Raw genomic sequence first — 19,159 nt, forward strand, 5'->3', positions numbered from 1 at the left:
CCTAGTTTGGAAAATCCAAACTGAATCTCCATGTAATCTCCTATCTCCATGTTAGGAGATACGGGAGAATCAGTTTGGCATTGGGCGAATTGAATCGCGTTTCCCTCCCGGGAAAGTTTGGTACGACCAATCATAGCACGGGAGGCGGGAGTTAATGCTGCGTCATCTTCAGCGCCTGGATTACCCATAAAACACCTGCACACCTCCCGTAACTAAACACAAACATTAACAAAGTTATTCCTAACACCGCTAATTGTTCGGACGGAGTCTTTTGTTGCGTAGCCTTTTCAAAAATAAGTGTTGTACTTGAGAGTATCCCATGTATTCGCAGATTTTTGTGACAAAAACGGCAGTAATCATTCACCGCGATGCTTTCTCGGCTGCATGCCATTGTTGTTTGGACTACATGGACTTCAAGGTCAATTTGTTTGTGCGTCACATCCATGTTACGCTGATTGGTTCTTTCTCATTCGAGCTGCATTCGTTAGCCCCTCCTTTTTGAAATCGTCTCCTGTCATCACAATGCCAGACTGCTTTATTTGTATTTATATTAATACATAAATAAAGTCAGTCTGGATTTTCCAGGCAACACCTGTCCCACTCAGGAAACATGATGTAAGGGCAGAATGTCCTGAGTCAATCCAGGCATCTTTGTTCCCCATGAACACCTGATCCTTCCTATAGTACTGTTCTGTGTTTTGTCCTCCTGATGTTGCACTGCACGTGTTCTTTACTGTGTAAGCTACAATGTGAGTGAAAATTACTTTGGCAAAATGCACAAGTTTTTCACGCATAAACACCAACCCTTTCTTCTAACTAGCAAAGATCTGTGTATAAAGCATTTTGGTATCAGTTTCCCAGCTCAAGCAGGTTAAAAGCAACATGCAAGGAGTCTTTTCATGCATTTTATAATTTTATTTATGAACTTTTTGCTTTACAGAACAAGAGACATACAATATCAAACGAACAAACAAACAAAAAAAAAAATATATATATATATATATGTATACACACATACATTTATATGCACCGCCAGACAGTACAATAAAGGAAGGCCAGAAGGCCAGAGTTCATGCCAGACCAAAAACAGAATTCGTAGGGGATGTCCATAAAATATTAGAAGTCTTAGAATACGTTGAGGATCCAGGTGTAAAGTCCATAAAATTGATTCCAGGCAGACTTGTGTTAAGGACAATGAATGAGGAGGAATATAGCCATTCCAAACTAAAAACAGAATATAAGTTACAGAGGTACAGTATGTAGGAAGACATACCTGTGCAGTCAACAGTTTATTTTTTCCTTCTTTATATAACCGATAAAAGGTCCCCAGATCTTTTGAAACTTGGGTTGTAAGTTAGACAAAGAATATCGTATCTCCTCTAAGTATAGGCAAGAAACCATCTCATTTACCCAGGCCTTGAAGCAGGGAGGTGTAGCTGATTTCCACTCTCTCAGAATTGCTCTCTTTGCTATAACCACACCAAAACTTAAAGCTTGTTGAAGGGCAGGAGGAAGGGTTACAGAGTGTGCAGAACAGCCCAAAATAACAACAAGACAATCAGAAGAAAGAGTTTTTTATATATATGACACTGTAAAGTTGAAAAATGTCTTTCCAAAAACTTTTAAGTAGGGGACATGACCAGAACAGGTGAGCCAAAGTCCCATCTGCAGTTTTACATCTATCACATTTAGCAGATACACTGGGGTAGATTTTATTTAATTTGGTCTTAGAATAGTGCAAGCGGTGAATGACTTTAAACTGTATCAGTTGAAGTCGAACATTAATTGAACAATTTTTTATTCCCTTCAATCCCTTTTCCCATAAATCATCTGAAATGTTAGCACCAATATCTTTCATCCAGGCATCCTTTAAGTGAACAGATGGGGCTGCAGTAGAAAAGAGTTTGACCAAGTTTTTGATCAACTGTTTTGAGGTGGGAGACTTTTTTCATAAGATCATAAAAACTGTGCTGTTTTGGCATCGTGTCAAATTGAGGAATGGTGCATCTAATATAATTTCTTATCTGGAGGTAACGAAAAAAATGCCCTGGTGGCAAATTAAATTTCAACTGCAGATGATCAAAAGATGCAAAGCGGTTGTTAATGTATAGATCTTTAATGGTTGTCAAACCTTCATCTGACCATTGGGCAAATTAAATGTCTGTCAGACCTGGCTTAAAGGAGGAATTATAACAAATAGGAGAATAAATTGATGTTCCAGAGAGGCCCAGCACACCTCTGATTTGGTTAAGAATCTTCAGAGAGTTACGAAGAATAAAATCACATTTTAACTTTTTTTGAGGAATTTTAATATTGGAAAATAATATAGCCGACAGTGATGAATCCATAAGCGATATAGCTTTATCAGATTCAATTATTGGCCAACTTGGAAAAGAAGCAGAAACTTGTTCTGTTCCAAGTGGAGCATGGCTCCAAAAAATCCATGCCCTAGTGTTACATGCCCAGTAATAGTGATGAAAAATCAGAAGACCAAAGCCCCCTTCTCCAGATGGTTTTTGTAGGTGTATTTTAGAAATACGAGGAGGTTTGTTGGCCCAAATAAAAGGAATTATAATGGAGTCAAGTCTTTTGAAAAAAGAGGACCTAAGGAAAATAGGGACATTTTGAAAAAAGTAGATGAATTTGGGAAGCACCACCATCTTAATTATGTTAATGCGTCCCACTGTGGAAAGAGGGAGAAGTTTCCACTTCTCGATTTTGTTTTGTAGTTTATCAATCTGTTCCTAGTAGTTAAGCTTGAAAAGACATTTAGGATTTTTTGCTATGTTAATTCCTAGATAGGTTAAATTATCTTTGGAGATTTTGAAGGGTAAGCTGTCAAGAAAGCTGGAGTCAAGACCCTTAGAGAGGGGCATGAGAAGGCTTTTTCCCCAATTTATGGAAAACCCAGAAAGCTGACCAAAATTCTTGATCAAATTAAGAAGAGGGAGGACAGATGTTCTTGCATCGGGCAGAGTCAAGATAATATCATCCGCATACAGACTTATGACAGAGACAGAGGTACCATACTGTATACCAGTAATTTGAGAATTCGTTCTGACTGAAATAGCGAGGGGTTCTAGTGCCAAGGCAAAAAGGGCTGGGGAAAGGCAGCAGCCCTGTCTAGTTCCACGTTGTAACACAAAAGGGGCAGACATCTCGTGATTGGTAAGAACAGAGGATTTAGGACAGGCATAAAGCATTTTCAAAAGACATATGAATTTTTCACCAAAACCAAACTTTTTTAAAGTTGTGAACATATATTTCCATTCTATTTGGTCAAAGGCTTGCTGCGCATCCAATGAAATAATGGCAGAATTTGGTGATGTAGTCGAATATATAATATTAAGTAGTTTATGGGTGTTAGAGAAAGAAAACCTATCTGGGATAAAGCCCGTTTGATCAGGATGAATAAGTTTGTTCAGATGTTTATTTAATATGTTTGCCAAAACTTTAGCAATAATCTTTTGAACACAATTTAGCAAACTAAGAGGCCGGTAAGAAGTCACATTAGTGCTGTCTCTGTCCTTCTTTAAAAGTAAGCAAATGTGTGCATCATAGACAGTTTTTGGAAATATACCATTGCTTAAAGAGCACTTCACCATCCTTAATAAAAGTGGTGCTACAACCTCTATATTACCTTTATAGAACTCAATTCCAAAGCCATCCGGGCCACATGCCTTCCCATTAGGAAATTAACGAATAGCCATCTTAATTTCCTCTACTGTAAAATCTGCATCCAATTCCTGCCTGGCCGCCTCTTGAAGAATCGGTATTTCCAGTGTATTGAGAAAATCTGCAACATCACTATCCGTTGCATTTGACTGAGAGGCGTACAACTGGCTGAAATGTTCAGCAAATCTGTCATTAATTAGCTTTGGACTGGTTATCAGTTCTCCAGTAGGAGAGGATATTTTATGAATAGCTCTTTCGGCTTGTACACATTTTAGTTGCCTTGACAATAACTTGTCAGCCTTATCCCCTAACTCAAAGTGCCTCTGTTTAAGTTTTTGGAACAGTATTTTTATTAAGTTTTTTTTTATCTTAAAAAAAACAAACAAAACAAAACAAAACTAGACAAATACTAACAAAAACAAAAACAGAACTGGGCGTACAGAAGGCAGTAAAATACAATGTTGCATCACTAAAGCATCACAGACCAACAGGTTTTCAAGTTCGAGGTGAGTGGGACACTGGGGGTATGTTGGAATGCCCACCAGGCCGGACAAGACGATCCAAGAATGGTTGCCATATGGTGTAAAATCTATTAAGATTGTCCATGACACTGTATCTGATTTTCTCCATGTGTAGTAAGCTAGTTAGTTCCATCAGCCATGCCTTGAACTGAGGCACAGTGTCCGATTTCCAGAGTCTTAAAATCAGTCTCTTAGCAATTACTATTCCATACATGATAGTGCTCTGCACTGAGAGGCTGTGATTTTGTAGGGACAGAGAATATCCAAATAATGCTACCTGTGGGTCAGGGTTAAACACACAGTCATAGATTTCAGAAAACCACTTGAATATTTCACACCAAAAGTTATGCAGTTTTGGGCAAGTCCAAAAAAGGTGGGTTAGAGAACCATCAGCAGATCTGCACCGGTCACACAGAGAGGAGATCGTAGGATAAATTTAATTTAATTTAACTTTTGAGTAATGTAATCTATGCATCACCTTAAATTGAATTAACTGATGCCTAGCATTAATGGAACAGGAGCGTATTCTGCTGAGGCTCTCCTCCCAGACATCCTTATCATCAATCTGCAACCCCAACTCTTTCTCCCAGGCCGACCTCAAAAATTGTGTACTAAAGTTAACGTGTTCATGAAATATTTTGACAAAGTTTGAGACCAAACCTTTGGAGTCAGGTGGTCCCAGTAAGAGTGAGTAAACCCTTTTTTCCTCAGGGAGGTTTTCAAAATTAGGCAAACATTGGCGGGCATAGTTTCTGATTTGTAAATATCTAAAAAAGTGTGTTGATGGAAGAGAGAACTTGTCTTTTAGCTGGGCAATGGAGGCAAATTTTTTATTAACGTACAAGTCTTTTAAAGTGACTATGCCTTTTAACCTCCAGCTGTCAAAAGCTGCATCTGAAAGTGATGGAGGGAATGCATGATTATGGTGAATCGGAGCGTAGAGGGAAGTGTCTGACAACTTACAGTACTTCTTAATTTGTGACCAAATTCTGAGACAGTTTGAAATTATCTGGTTGTTCACCTCTGTTTAAGTTTTTGAATTTGGATCCTAATCTGGTCTCCAAGAATTTCATTGTACTTCATTTTTATTTTTAAAATGGAATCAAGAGTGTCTGACGCTTTGGATTGCCGGTATGATTCTTCTAAGGTGGGTAATTCTGATTCAATGGCAGAAAGATGGCTCCGTCTTGCTCTCTTTCGTGACGATTGGTAAGAGATTATGTTACCCCTCATTACAACTTTAAAGGTCTCCCACAGTAATGAGTCTGAGACAGCGTTATTATCATTAGTATCTAAAAAATCAGAAATTTTAGCTTTCATGTATACACAGAAACTTTTATCTAAAACAAGTGTAGGGCTAAATTTCCAGTTATATGTTCGTAAGGGCTGATCAAAATTAATTTTAATGAGAAGTGGAGCATGGTCTGAAATTAATATGCCAGAATAGGACGAACCAACAACATTTGAGATGAGGTTAGAACTGATTAAAAAATAATCCAATCTGGAAAAACTACCGTGAACAACAGAAAAGAAAGAATACTGTTTGTCTAAAGGGTGCTGGTGCCTCCAAACATCAACCAGGTCGTGAGTTTCCATAAGATTATTAAGAATCTGAGTGGACTTTAAAGGAGCAGCAATTTTGGATGAAGATCTGTCTAGCTTCGGGTTTAGATAACAGTTAAAGTCACCGCCAATGATGATATAGCAATTATTATATTCTGATATTAGATTAAAGACTCTGTGAAAAAAGTCCGGATTATCAAAGTTAGGCGCATAAATATTTAAAAGAACTAATTCGTAAGAATTGACTGCACCGGAAACAAGAAGAAACCTCCCGTTTGGATCACAGGTCACAGATTTAAACACAAATGGGATCGTTTTACGAATAAATATGGCAACCCCTCTGGCTTTAGAAGAAAATGTTGATTGGTATACCTGCGATATCCAATTGGACCTTAACTTCCTCTGTTCTACTGGTCTAATGTGGGTTTCCTGAAGGAAGATTAAATCTGATGACTGTGATTTTAAATGTGCAAGTACCTTAGCTCTCTTAACAGCACTGCCAAGGCCTCTACAGTTCCAAGAAGTTATGGTGATAGGACTTACACCTGACCTAGACGTGTCATCCTGCATTTAAAGAGTCTATGTTACAAAGGGTCAGGTCTGACATGGTATACAATACAATTGGCAGTGCGACACACAACAAATAAAAACAATCACCTTTTCTTTACAATACATATTCTGTAAAAGCTATTTTGTCAAAATGAATTTTTCTACTACTCTGACATAGAAGTCTCTACCTGCGAAGCACTTAAATACAACACACTGTTGTGTCTTATTCTTATCTAAATTGTGAAGGTTTTTACACAGGGTTTTGGTTATATATCACACATAGTCCAATTTATTGAACATAATCCTAAAAATAGCAGGCGTTAGAGGTATTCTCCGATTTTATGGAATGATGAAAAGCGAAATCTAGAATCCTCTACGTAAAGACTGTTGGCTCTAATATGTCAACAAAATACAACAGGAACCTTGAGCCAGGCTTTTTCCGGTGTTACCGTAGATGGATGCAAATTAGCAATGTTTAGGGAAAAAAGACCTCAATTGCATATCTAAATGTTAAAAATGTCAGAAAATTTGTGATGCAAACCCCAGTTGTTTTATAAAAGCTGTCGACTAAGGAAGTTTCATGGTAATATCTGTTATAGAACCCTGATAAATGGTAATAATTAGTTAATTTTTTGGTTTCAGGGAAAAGTGAAGAGCATCTATGAAAACATGAAGAACCTTCTCGATCCAACGCCTCGCTTCGACAGCCATATCTCTAAGAACGCCAGCAAAGTCACCTCGGTCAACTCCTACCGGGCCTTTGAGCTCACACAGGTAAAGACACTGATACAAGAAAAAAGATATGAGCTCTGAAACTATAGTAATATTTTATAATATCAGTTTCTGTAGGAAACAGAAACCATAAATCAATAAACAGAAATAAAGAGAACTTTTTATCCATAGACATTATTATACAAATGAATTAAGTAACTAACCGTTTAGGTCAGGGGTCGGCAACCCGCGGCTCCGGAGCCGCATGCGGCTCTTTCAGCCCTCTGTTGTGGCTCCCTGTAACTTTTTATTTATTTATTTTTTTTTATTTATTTTTTTTTTCCAGAGAACATTTACAATGCTTAACAGCTTCAAACATGATTTAACAGCAGGTTCAACAAGACTTTCTAAAAAGTTTCTAGACAATTTCTGCCTGATAGTTGACAGCAGATATACAGCATTGCTAGATTAAAATTGCGAGGGGTTAAGTAAAGGAAAAAAAAAAGAGAGAAGAAAGAAAAAAAAAAAAAAAAGAGAAGGAAAAAAAAAAAAAAAAGAAAAAGACAATACACACTAACTCTACAACAATTACAGACAGCACATGATGTAACGCAACGACCTATGCACAAAGACAGCCAATATTCCAGTCTTCATTCATATATATACATGGTATACACCAATACACATATACCCTGTGTAAAGCGAGCCAAACACCTCGACCCCCAACTGGCCAGCCCCGGCCGCTAGCGGATGGGAGTGGCCAGTACAGGGTCAAGCGTGGGGTTCCCCACTTTTTTCATAGCAGCTTCAGACTGTTACAGATGGTTAATGTTTTCACAGCCTTCTTATGATTACATAATTTAATGATGGCCAAATAATGTTCAAGTTCCTTTTTAAATACTACAAAACTAGGGGTAGAGTTGGCATATTTCATCTTGTGAATATGAAATTTTGCAAGGAGAATGAGGAGATTAATGATAAAGGGCCCCCTCTGGGACATTTTATCAGTTTGGAAACCAAAAAGAATATATTTAAAGTAAAGGGAGAATGAGGCACTGACTTTTGATGTAATCAAGATATTAACATCATTCCAGAACCGCTTGGTAGCTGGACACGACCAAAAAAGGTGAGCCAGAGTTTCAGGTGAGCCTCTGCAGAAAGCGCACATGGTATCTATGTCTTTTTTAAATCTCACTAAGAAGTGTTTCACTGAGTAAAATCGATGTAATATTCTATATGATATTTCTTTAACTTTATTTGTGAGAAAAAAACGTTGTGGTAGGGTCCAAGTGTATTTCCATTGAACATCTGGTACGGATTTAGCCCAGTGTGCAATTGCAGCTGGAACAGATGTTATGTTCTCCTGAAACAGGGCTCGAATTCTGCCATTTCTACCACTACTTAACATGGAGAAACAAATTTTTCCAACATGTGTTTTAGTTGGGTCACAGGGGGACACTACAACCGGAGGTTTAAAGTTAGAGCATTTGCAGAGCATCCGTAGACCAGACGGTATTGCATCAAAAACAATAGCATATTCCCGGGGTGGCACTGGTACTCTATACCTTTCCAAAAATTCACTGTAACTATAGAGAAGACCACTTTCATTGAAGAGCTGGCTAATCAATAAAATACCATTACCACACCAGTTTTCTAAGTATAGCGACTTGTTTTTGAACACAATATGCTGATTATTCCATATGTAACTTTTGTGTGGAGAAAAGTTATGTTTGAAAATCAGCGTCCACGAGAGCAGTACTTGTTTATGAAATGATGAGAGTTTAATTGGAATTTTCTGAATACTATAACTGCACAGCAGAATAAGTTTCAAACCACCGATTTGAGAGAAAACAAAATGTGGAATAAAATTCCAAATAGAAGTAGGGTTTGCGAGATGTTGCCTAATCCAATTAATTTTAAAAGTATTATTAAGAGAAGCAAAATCAATTAGCCCCAGACCCCCTTTATCAAGGGGATTCAGAACCACAGATTTTTTAACATAGTGGGTCTTATTTTTCCATACAAAATTGGTCAAAACCTGATCTACTTTCTTGCACACGGAGGGCTCCACGTCCAGAACCTGAGCAGCATACGTCAAACGCGATAGACCCTCTGCTTTGGACAGCAGTACTCTGCCCGCAAGAGACAGGTCCCTCTGCAACCAACGATTAAAAACAACTTGAGTCTTTTCAATCATTGGTGCAAAGTTTTCATTATTTCGCTTAGACAAATCTTTGGTTACAGTGACGCCCAAGTAAACGACAGAGTCCTTAACTGGGATATCACAAATTAAGTTTTTGAAGCAATTTTTCACGGGCAAAAGCACACATTTATTAACATTTAATTTGAGCCCTGAAGCCTTGGAGAAGGACTGTATCACATTTATTGCAACAGGGACCTGCGAATCATCTTTCAAAAACAAAACCGTGTCATCTGCCAGTTGGCTAATTTTTATTTCATTCTTTGCAATGGACACACCCTTAAGAGAGCTGTTTTTAACCTGCAAGTTAAGAAATTGTACAGCTATAAGGAAAATATAGGGGGACAAAGGGCACCCTTGACGGACACCTCGATTTAAGGGGAACCTTGGTGTGGTGCCGTGGCTCAATTTAATGGAGCTATTGGCATTCGAGTACAAGGTGCGCAACGCACTCTGAAAGAACCCGCCAAAACCATACTTTTCGATCGCAGAGAGCATAAATCCATGTTCAAGTGAATCAAACGCTTTATAGAAGTCAAGGAAGAGAATCAGACTCTGATCCTGGACTAAGTCACTGTAATCAAGAATATCGAGAACTAACCTAATATTATTTGAAATATGCCTATCACGCATGAAGCCCGACTGACATTCGTCTATAATTTTTGGTAACACTATTTTAACTCGAGACGCAAATATTGATGCCATAATTTTATAATCATTATTAAGTAAAGAGATAGGACGCCAATTATCCAGAAATAATGGGTCTTTTTTAGCCTTTGGTATTAAAGTTATAAGGCCTTGAGTGAGCGTGGCAGGCAGTGATTCTCTATCTATAGACTCTTCGAACACTTTCAAAAGAAAGGGACATAGACTAGCTGAAAATCTCTTATAAAATTCAGAAGTTAACCCATCATTACCTGGGGATTTATTTAGTTTTAATAGATTAATAGCATCTTCAACTTCTTTCAAAGTAATATTTTTATCACAGAGTTCTTTATCCACTTGTGAAAGCTGCTCAGGTGCTGGAAATGATTGAAAAAAAGTGTAGGCAGTTTGCTGGCAGAATGTTGAGGAGTAAAGACTACTATAGAATTGGGAGCAATATTCCGCTAATTTTGCTGGATTGTCCATAACAGATCCATTGATATTAAGTTTATTTATAGTATTTTTATTACCCTGCTGTCTTTCCAGCCTAAAAAAGTAAGCAGAATTTTGCTCTCCTTCTTCAAGCCACTGTCTACGTGATCTTACATAAGCTCCTTCAGCTCTGTTCTTGTAAATTTCATCCAATTTTTGTTGAAGGTCATTAAGTTCAGTTTTTTCAGATTCAGTGATATCACTGATAGATTTTGATAATAAGGTTGTAGTTCTTAGAATTATATCATTTTCGGCTTTCCTTTTTTTCTTTGCTACATCACTACTAAATTTCCGTAAGTATTTTGCTGACGCAAATTTGAAAAGTTCCCAGTTAATATTAAATCTTTTTTGCTCCGTTGCTTTTGTCCAGTACTCGCTTATTAATTCCAAAATAGTATTAGCCACTTCATTCTCCTCTAAAATTGAGCTATTAAGCTTCCAGTATGATGGTTTAGGAGAGTTTGCTCCAGTTGAAATATGGAGACTAATGGTTTTGTGGTCCGTCAATGGGGCAGGGAAAATATCTGAGGTAACATTTTTTAAAGTTTTAGAGGTCAACCAAAAATCAATACGTGACTGTCTTGTTAACGTTTTGTTCGACCAGGTAAATGCCTTCAGAGATAGGTGACCCTCCCTCCACGAGTCAATTAAATCAAATTTTTGAGCAAGAAATTTAACAAAGTTACTTGATGAATCTGGCTTTTTAGGGGGGATACTATCCAGCTCATTACTTAATACCACATTAAAATCTCCTCCCAGAATGATAAAGCTTGTAGGGTATTTATTCAACCAGAACGACATACGCTTCTCTATTGTAGTAAACAAGTTTTTGTTCTCATTCAGATTGTTAAAGCCATACACATTAACAATAATAAAGATAATATGATCTTTTTCCAATACTAAAGTAATGTAATGGCCGCCCTTATCTAGGTCTGAATGTAAAATCTTACCATTGAAACGATTTTTCAGAATGCCCACCCCTCCTGAACGTTCTGTACCATGAGCGAACCATAAGTCACCTCCCCATTGGGATCTCCAGAAGCTGCCATCAAGCTCCACAGAGTGAGACTCCTGAATAAAACAGAAATCTGTGTTGTACTGTCTGCAATATAAAAAAAAAGCTTTGCGTTTAATTGCATTTCTTAACCCTCTCGCATTTACAGAAATAATAGACAAAGACAATTAACAAACCACACAAAAACAAAAAAAAAAAAAACGGACAAAGAATTAAATCTAAGAAAGTGTTACACCAGCCCCACCTGGTGTTACACTGGTGAAAAACAAGTCTCTATATACGCTAAACTAAAGAGCATAAGAGACTATGAGCTGCAAGCTCCCTGTAACTTTGGAAAATAAATTGTTCTGCCTTTCAGGCGCGTTTCAATGCATTTTAATATAGACAATTTTATTGTGAAATTACCGCTCTTATTTTGATGTGTCACTCCACCGGATGGGCTGCTGGGGTACTATTGCATGAGAGCGCAGAGTTGAAGCAGAAAGACAACACGGAACTTCCGATTCCCACACGTTTCATGCCTTTTTTTTTTATTTTACTCCTGGAGAAGCAACGCCTGTAGTTTCACATCGTTTTGTACTCAAGAATGGCAAGCCTGTATATTAAAGCTCCACTCCAAGAAAGACACGTCTTGTATTTGAGTCAAAAGTACTCATGATAGGGTAATACACGTTACTCGCAAGAACACGGCTCGATGTCCAGGCAGCAGGTCAGAGAGTCAGAGGAGTGTCGTCTTGGAAAAATAGGTCAGCGACTTGCCGGAGAAAAGTTATTAACTTAAGATAAATAGATAAATAGATTTTACAAGTTAAATAGACATTCGCAAATTATTGATTTCCAGCTAACATTACGTAACATATAAGGTCCAGGAGCAAAAATGACATTAACCAAGTAATATAAATATTAGTGGAAGGACACAATTTAAAAAATTAATCTATCTAATTAGAGGCTGATTAACAAGGGCATAGAGGTAAAAAAGTGATATATGCAGTGTTGTCTTCATTTTAAATGCCAAAAGGATTTTGCGGCTCTCGGTGTTTTTTCTGTGGGAAAAGGGTCGAAATGGCTCTTTGAGTGTTAAAGGTTGCCGACCCCTGGTCTGGTGGAGCAAGCTGTTTGGTGATCAGCATAACTCCTTCAGTTGGTGGTGGAGTTGTGATCAGGCTGTGCTTCATGTTTGGTTCAGGTTCCATTCAATGCTAAAACTAAAATCATGCAAAAAATCTTAGATGCAACTGAGACTGACACGTGGTCATCTCTGTATTTTTTTAGGTGAGTTTTCTTTAAAGAAATAAATCATGACTCTGAACACTTTTTGTTGTTTCCTCCAGCAATACTTCTACGAGTATTCGTTCGACGAGCTGCGGGAGCGACCTCGCCAGGTGTGTCCGTACGCCATTGTCTCCTTCCAGGTTAAAGGAAAAGACTCTCCACTTCCCAGCAAACCTTTAGCACCCATCAGGTATGAATACTTGAAATATGGTTCATTCCATTGATAACATCTAACAGGCTGACGGACGGAACAGTTAACAGCAGACAGTTTTGCTCTGTTTTATTTTGCTATTATTTTTATATTATTCTTAAAATAAAAGGTTGTTTGTATTGTTTTTATCAATCTCTCTCCCTCCTAGGTTGATTAGCTTTGATCATACCAATTTGGCTTTTGGACAATTGTTTTCTGGATTTTTTCCAGTATTGATAAATATATTGAGTGACACTGGCCTTCTGAACCCTAAGCACTTTCTGGGTGTTTTTGCTCATTGTTTGCTACACCTCTGTGGAAACAGCACAACGTGACTACAAGTAGACAGAACTCAGAAATGTCTCTGTGCAGAACAGCAAAGTTATGATGCCATAAATGACAACAAAGGATAAAGTTGTTTACTTTGATTATTTTACCAAAATGTAATAACCCTGGAATCAACATAAACAGCATTTTGTCCATGAGTGTCACCAATACTGGAAACAAACTGTGGGTATACATCCTGTAGATAACACAATGACTGCATTTGTTTATAGCCGTGTTGCATTCATTTTACTGGTTATGTTTGTTTTATTTTCCTCAGACTCTAATCTGTTTCCAGATGTGTCTTCTCTCTGATCTGTATAACACACAGCCTGCAGTTCAGCTGAATACTCACTGAATTTTTGTCACGTGGTGGTTGGTTGCAGCTGAGTCACTAATTGCTACTCAGTTAGACTTAAGAGTACAGGGAGCACAGAGTTATTTGTTGGTGTGTTTTTTTTACAGTCTCTGGTGCAAACAGTTTGTTTTTGCTGTTTTTTTTTTTTTTAATGAGACCTGCAGAATAAAGTGATTTTGATAAAATATTGCAATTAGAAGCTTTGATTTGAGAACTTTTCCTGACTAAACTGCACATCATATGTGTTTAGTTCAAAGACATTCTATGCATTTATAATCCAGTTTTCCTGTTGTTGCTCTGATAAATACTTTAATTTTGGGAACATATATTTTTACAAAGATAACCTGCTGGAAGATTCAAATCATCTTTGAATCATAGAATAATATTACTGTGAGGGCAACTGCCAAAGTCCTGTGCTGGGAGGAAGTAAATTGTCTACCTGAAAGGAAAAAAGAGACATAAACTCTGCATTAATATGAGGGGTTTGACAAAAGGAAATAATAATGTTGTCTGTTCAAGATTTGTGTAAAATGGACAAATATCCATTACGGTACTGAGATCTGAGCTCATGAAAATGGCAGGTACATTACAAACTTGCATGTGCTTTAAGCTTGGTGGCAGTGCTCAGTGTGTGGACTAACATGTTGTTTGTGCTCTCTGTTTGATGGGCAGGTTGAACAGTCAGTCAGCAGAAAGGAATAAAGGTAAACACTGGTCCCCGTTCTCTGACATTGTTGTCGTTTTAATTACACGTCTTATAAAAGAAAACTCACACACAGCTTTGAATATAAACACAGTATAAAGTCCTCTTATTGCTGTCTGCCTCTGATGCGGATGAGCTTTGATACCTGTCTCATGTTTGCCCCTACAGAGCGTGCTCAGTTCCCTGTGTGGAGTGGAGATTTAGTAAAAGATGACCGGGTTCTCTTCCAGATCTCATTTCGCTCCTTCTTTCGTCCCTTCCTACCCCACAGACTGTGAGTACTGAACAAACAGTTCCTGTTTGCTGTGTTACACAGAATCAGATGACAGGATCAAATTAATCCTTTGACCTTTTGCTAACCTCTAAAAGATGTAAAATAAATACATGCAAATAGTTTACTGTGTGGTACTTTTTAAACAATCGCTATAGAACTCTTGGCTCATTTCTCTGTCCACTTAGGCTGCAGTCAACCAAACATCATTTTGGTCGATATTGCGAGCAGCGGAGCTTCTACAGCTGATCGCTGCCGCTTGGGACACACGTCTCAATTCTGATCACAGATGTATTAAAAATGACTCCCGAGACACACACATGTTTTGCACACACTGTTGCTCAGTGAAATCTGGCTGGTACAACCGTGTCCGACCAGTAGCGCAAACGCGGAAATGCCTGGCAGCAGAGTATCATGTTGCGGTGACGGACTGGCTTGGCTCCGTGCCAAATCAAATTTTCAAAATCATCTGGCGGGCCAGATATTATTCCTGACGGGCCAGTTTTGGCCCGCAGGCCGCCAGTTGCCAACCACTGCCGTAGATTGTCTAATCAGTGAGAATTTCCTCAGAGGATAACATACCAGCCAACAAAAGGACCAGTGAAAGTGGACACAACAGCTCTACTGTTCCCTATTTACTAAAAATCTATACGTTAATTGTGTAACACACACAGTAGCGTGAGGGAGATGTCTCACTATGGGATATGCCCCTGTGTGTGCCTCAGAAACATTGATCTCATTCCACCAATCCTGATTGACTGCCTGCGTCAGATGAAGCCACCTACCCTTAAGTACCCTGCACTACCCTCGCAGCATCACCCAAAATACACACCTCTTCTCACGTCATCCAACAAAGCCGGGCTGTCTGGTGAGACTTCTCACTCATGCTTCTCTAAGAACCAGGCTTACACCAGTATCCTATAGTTGTCATTCCTAGCATTCGTTTGGATGTCTCACCTGTGGGATATGGAAACTCCTGTATCACATACATTTATCTCAGCCACCAGCACTCAAGAGCTGCCTTCTGCTGGAAGGAGGCCCAGCACTCAGTGCTGCAGGAGCCTGGCTCAGAGCAGAGATGTCCAGCTTATAGGTGAAGACCAGCTCACTGCTGCACAAATCTCCTGGATATGACCCCCTTTACAAAGGGCCTGGGATGCAGACAGTGGGAGAGCTGCTGCTTTGTGATGGCCTGCTTCTGTAGGGGCTAGTTCAGGACACAAAAACCTGGTCACTTCTCCAAAATCCCTTTGTCCTGTCCACAGACTGGACATAGCATGTGCAAATGCTGCTCTTCAGAAGAAGAAAATGGCGATAGAGAAAATGCCGTAAGAAAGATGGGAGAGCATGCATGATGCGACCACTTTGGGCGAGAAATCAAGGTGGGGTTTTAGCGACACCCCGGCATGCGCAGGAGCAAATTGAGTGCACTGAGAGGCATGAATGTTACAGATTTGCTTGGCAGAGGCTAACACCAGCAGCAGCCCTGTCTTCAGAGACGGGTGCCTCAAACCAACCTCCACCACTGGAGCTCCGGAGAGTCCATTCAAAACCACTGCCAAGTTCCATGGGAGGGCCAGTGGCCTGGAAATAGGGAGCAGCTTGTGAGACACTTTCATGAAACAAACCAAAGGATGTTGGCTAGCCGTCTTCAGTTCCCACATGGCTGCATTTAGCAGCCAGAAACACCTTTTTGTGGAGAGGGCCTACTGTTCTTCAATCACGTCCTGCAGGAATGACACAATTACACCAACAGCGCACTGAAAGGAGATGTGTCCTCTGCTCTAACATCACTCCTCCAACATTCTCCACTCATAGTCACAAAGAGACCTGGTGAATGATGCTCTAGCACTCTGAAGAGTGTTAATCACACTCTGAGGGAGCCTTGCATTGTTTACATTACATCATTCACAGGTAAGACCCATAGGGCCAGGTGCTCCCCAGGTGTGGGTAAAATAGTGCTCCCCTGTGTGGGGCAGCATATCCCTGAGCAGTTGCCATGGCTGTCCTGACAGGAGTTGATATATCTCTGCCAGCCAGTGCCTGGCTGGCCATTGCGACATCTACTCATGTAATCTGAGGCATGTGTGGGGTTTTAATTACTTGCATACTTGTGTCTTGCTGGTTTACTTGCGAGTCATGTCAGTGTTTTACTAGTCACTAAATTGACTTCTTTCACAGTGGCTAATGGGTACGTTAGTGGCTATCATTGAAGGTAGGAGACAACCACAGTTTACCCCAAAACCATGTCTGGAAGACTAAGAAAATAAGATATAGACCTTAGTGGGCAACGAAAGTCCACAGATATCAGTCGATCCCCCATTAAAATGCTACATAAACAAACTGACTTCATTTGACATGGATGAAGGATGATCTGTGATCACAACCTTGATTACCTTGCCAACAAGTACTTTAATACAGAGGCCTGTTTTATGTGAAACAAATGCATCTTTAACTTTTTTTAATACCTTGCTCTGTGTGTCTCACCATGTGACTCTATCAGACCAGAGAAACTAGAAATTGGTTACCTGATGAGGTTTGACCAGGTAGCCAAGCTCCTCCCCTCCGACCTGTTCTCCTACAACCTCTACAGCGGCAGTCAAGAAGGTGAGGTCAAACTATTCTTCTGAGTCATGGGACCTTACAAACCAAAATGTAGCTGACTGGGTTTTGTTCTTCGTGATTAATGTTCGAAGTGGCCACTCTCATGTGTTGACATTCAGTAATTTTAAACGTCGATGACATAAAGCTGAGAATGAACTGAACTGGACTTTTTCTCTGTGTAGTTGTGAATAACGGACATTGCTGCAGTCTTCTGGAGGTGATTGACAGGAATCGATCTACAACCAGTGTGGCCAGACTGCTACAGGAACTCGAGATAAAAAGAGTGGTAGGTTCTGCTTACTTAAAAAATGTAAATGAACTATTTTACATTAGTAATGGATTCTGATACATCACAGGAGGATGTGTTACTAAGAGGAATAGCAGGATCTTATATACAATGCAGAGAAGATGTTAAATAGCAACCTGAGTCTATATTTACCTACACAAACTTCTAGTTTCCCCTTCTTCCCATTATCAGGGCTCCAGACTGCGACTAAATGGTCGCATTTTGCGACCAAAATTTGAGCGAGTGCGAGTAAATTTTTTCATCTACTCGCGCATGTGCGACCAGTAAATTTGCCAATTTTTTTTTAAATTACTATTGAATATTTTTTGTTGCCGACAAACTTCTGCTCCACACTTCGGGCCAGTAGACAGTAATGCGCAAATGAGCTGGTTTAACCGACGTTAACTCTAAAAGAAGAAGAAAGGAGACGAGCACCAAAGAAGAAGAAGGCGGGCCAATGTGTGTGAGAGTGGGGAGCGAATGACGGTGAAGCTCCTGATGTTTCACAAAGCCTTTATTTACGTTCAGCCTTATTTTGAACACAAATCCACCTTTCTGTCCTTCACTCCTTTCTTCTTCTAAGTTTAGACACAGACAGCAACAGTATGGAACTGTTTTCTTTCATCTTTATGTGGATTTTCCTACTTTTCTGCCACGTCTTTGTCATGTCAAGAAACCTCTTCTTAGTGAAACACGTCCTGTGCTCCTGGAATAGTTACAAAATAAAAGCCCGTAGCATTAAGAATACATCTTCAAAATAAAAGCCTGAAGGGAATGGTTATTTTAACACTAGCAAAACAAAGGCTTGCCAAAATTGATGAACTGATCAGCAGACTTTTATAAGAGTCATTTACTTGCGATTCAGTATAAATTCATAACGTGCACATGCATAACACATGCCTGTACTCAGCACAAGGTCATTTTTATTAAAGATTTCATCCGTCGGAAATTGTACATCAACTGAGCAGCCTTGGTGGAGTACTGCACTCTGAGTGCTTTTCTTGTTGTGTCAACTGCTGCACTATAAAATGTGAATTGAAATCATAGTTTCTGCATTTATTGTACAAGTATTTATCAGTAATACAGTGAAAATGAGAAGGAATGTGAATATTTACTTTGCAAGTCAGTTTTGCTGTGCGCCCCTAAATTTTCTGCTTACGCTCCTAAAATTTCAAGTTAGGGGCCACTGTGCTCCTAGGAAAAGAAGTTAGTCTGGAGCCCTGCATTATGTTGTCATTTAACAGTATTAACCAGTCCCTCCAGGATTTCGCAGGCGTTTTTCGTGATTTTTGCGGCCGAAAATGCCTGAATTCGTGGCAGCTTTTCTAAAAAATTGCGATTAAAGTTGCGATGTTTTAAGCTTATTTGTTGTGATGAAATTGCGGGAGACAATGACAATTGCTAAAAAGCTGCATTTTTTCCAGCTTGTAGAACATGTTTCAACACTGTAATTGACAATATTTATTCCGAAATTAATTATTTAACGTTCTGACCCATTTCCACAAACACTGGCACACCACAGTGGGACATTAGCAGCAGCCAGATACTGGTTTAATATGACGTGACCTAACTATGCAGGGGGCGACGGGAATTGATGGGACTCAGAAACACCCCCACAATTTAATCAGTTGTTCCTTGTATCATTTCCAATACGTCCACAGTGGTAGATTTGTAGTAGGATAACAATCATGTGATCGTCAGCAGGCGCTGAGGTAGCGTTCACTTGTTGCCATGGTTACCGTGCCGCTATGAGACGCTGTGCCACTACCTCAATGGGAAA

The 19,159-nt window shown here is 39.3% G+C and overlaps 1 protein-coding gene across 1 annotated transcript in view; it reads left to right on the forward strand.

The window, feature by feature from the left end:
* The window catches only part of tasora (transcription activation suppressor a), a 58,070-nt gene that overhangs the window by 9,479 nt on the left and 29,432 nt on the right, over nt 1-19,159 (forward strand). The window contains exons 6-11 of the mRNA XM_051947984.1: nt 6,951-7,082; nt 12,703-12,833; nt 14,188-14,219; nt 14,387-14,492; nt 16,993-17,096; nt 17,276-17,379. Of these exons, the coding sequence (XP_051803944.1) occupies nt 6,951-7,082; nt 12,703-12,833; nt 14,188-14,219; nt 14,387-14,492; nt 16,993-17,096; nt 17,276-17,379 (609 nt within the window). The remainder of the gene's footprint in view (nt 1-6,950; nt 7,083-12,702; nt 12,834-14,187; nt 14,220-14,386; nt 14,493-16,992; nt 17,097-17,275; nt 17,380-19,159) is intronic.

The sequence above is a fragment of the Acanthochromis polyacanthus genome, chromosome 5 (genome assembly GCF_021347895.1).
Source record: "Acanthochromis polyacanthus isolate Apoly-LR-REF ecotype Palm Island chromosome 5, KAUST_Apoly_ChrSc, whole genome shotgun sequence".
NCBI classification, from domain to species: Eukaryota; Metazoa; Chordata; class Actinopteri; family Pomacentridae; genus Acanthochromis; species Acanthochromis polyacanthus.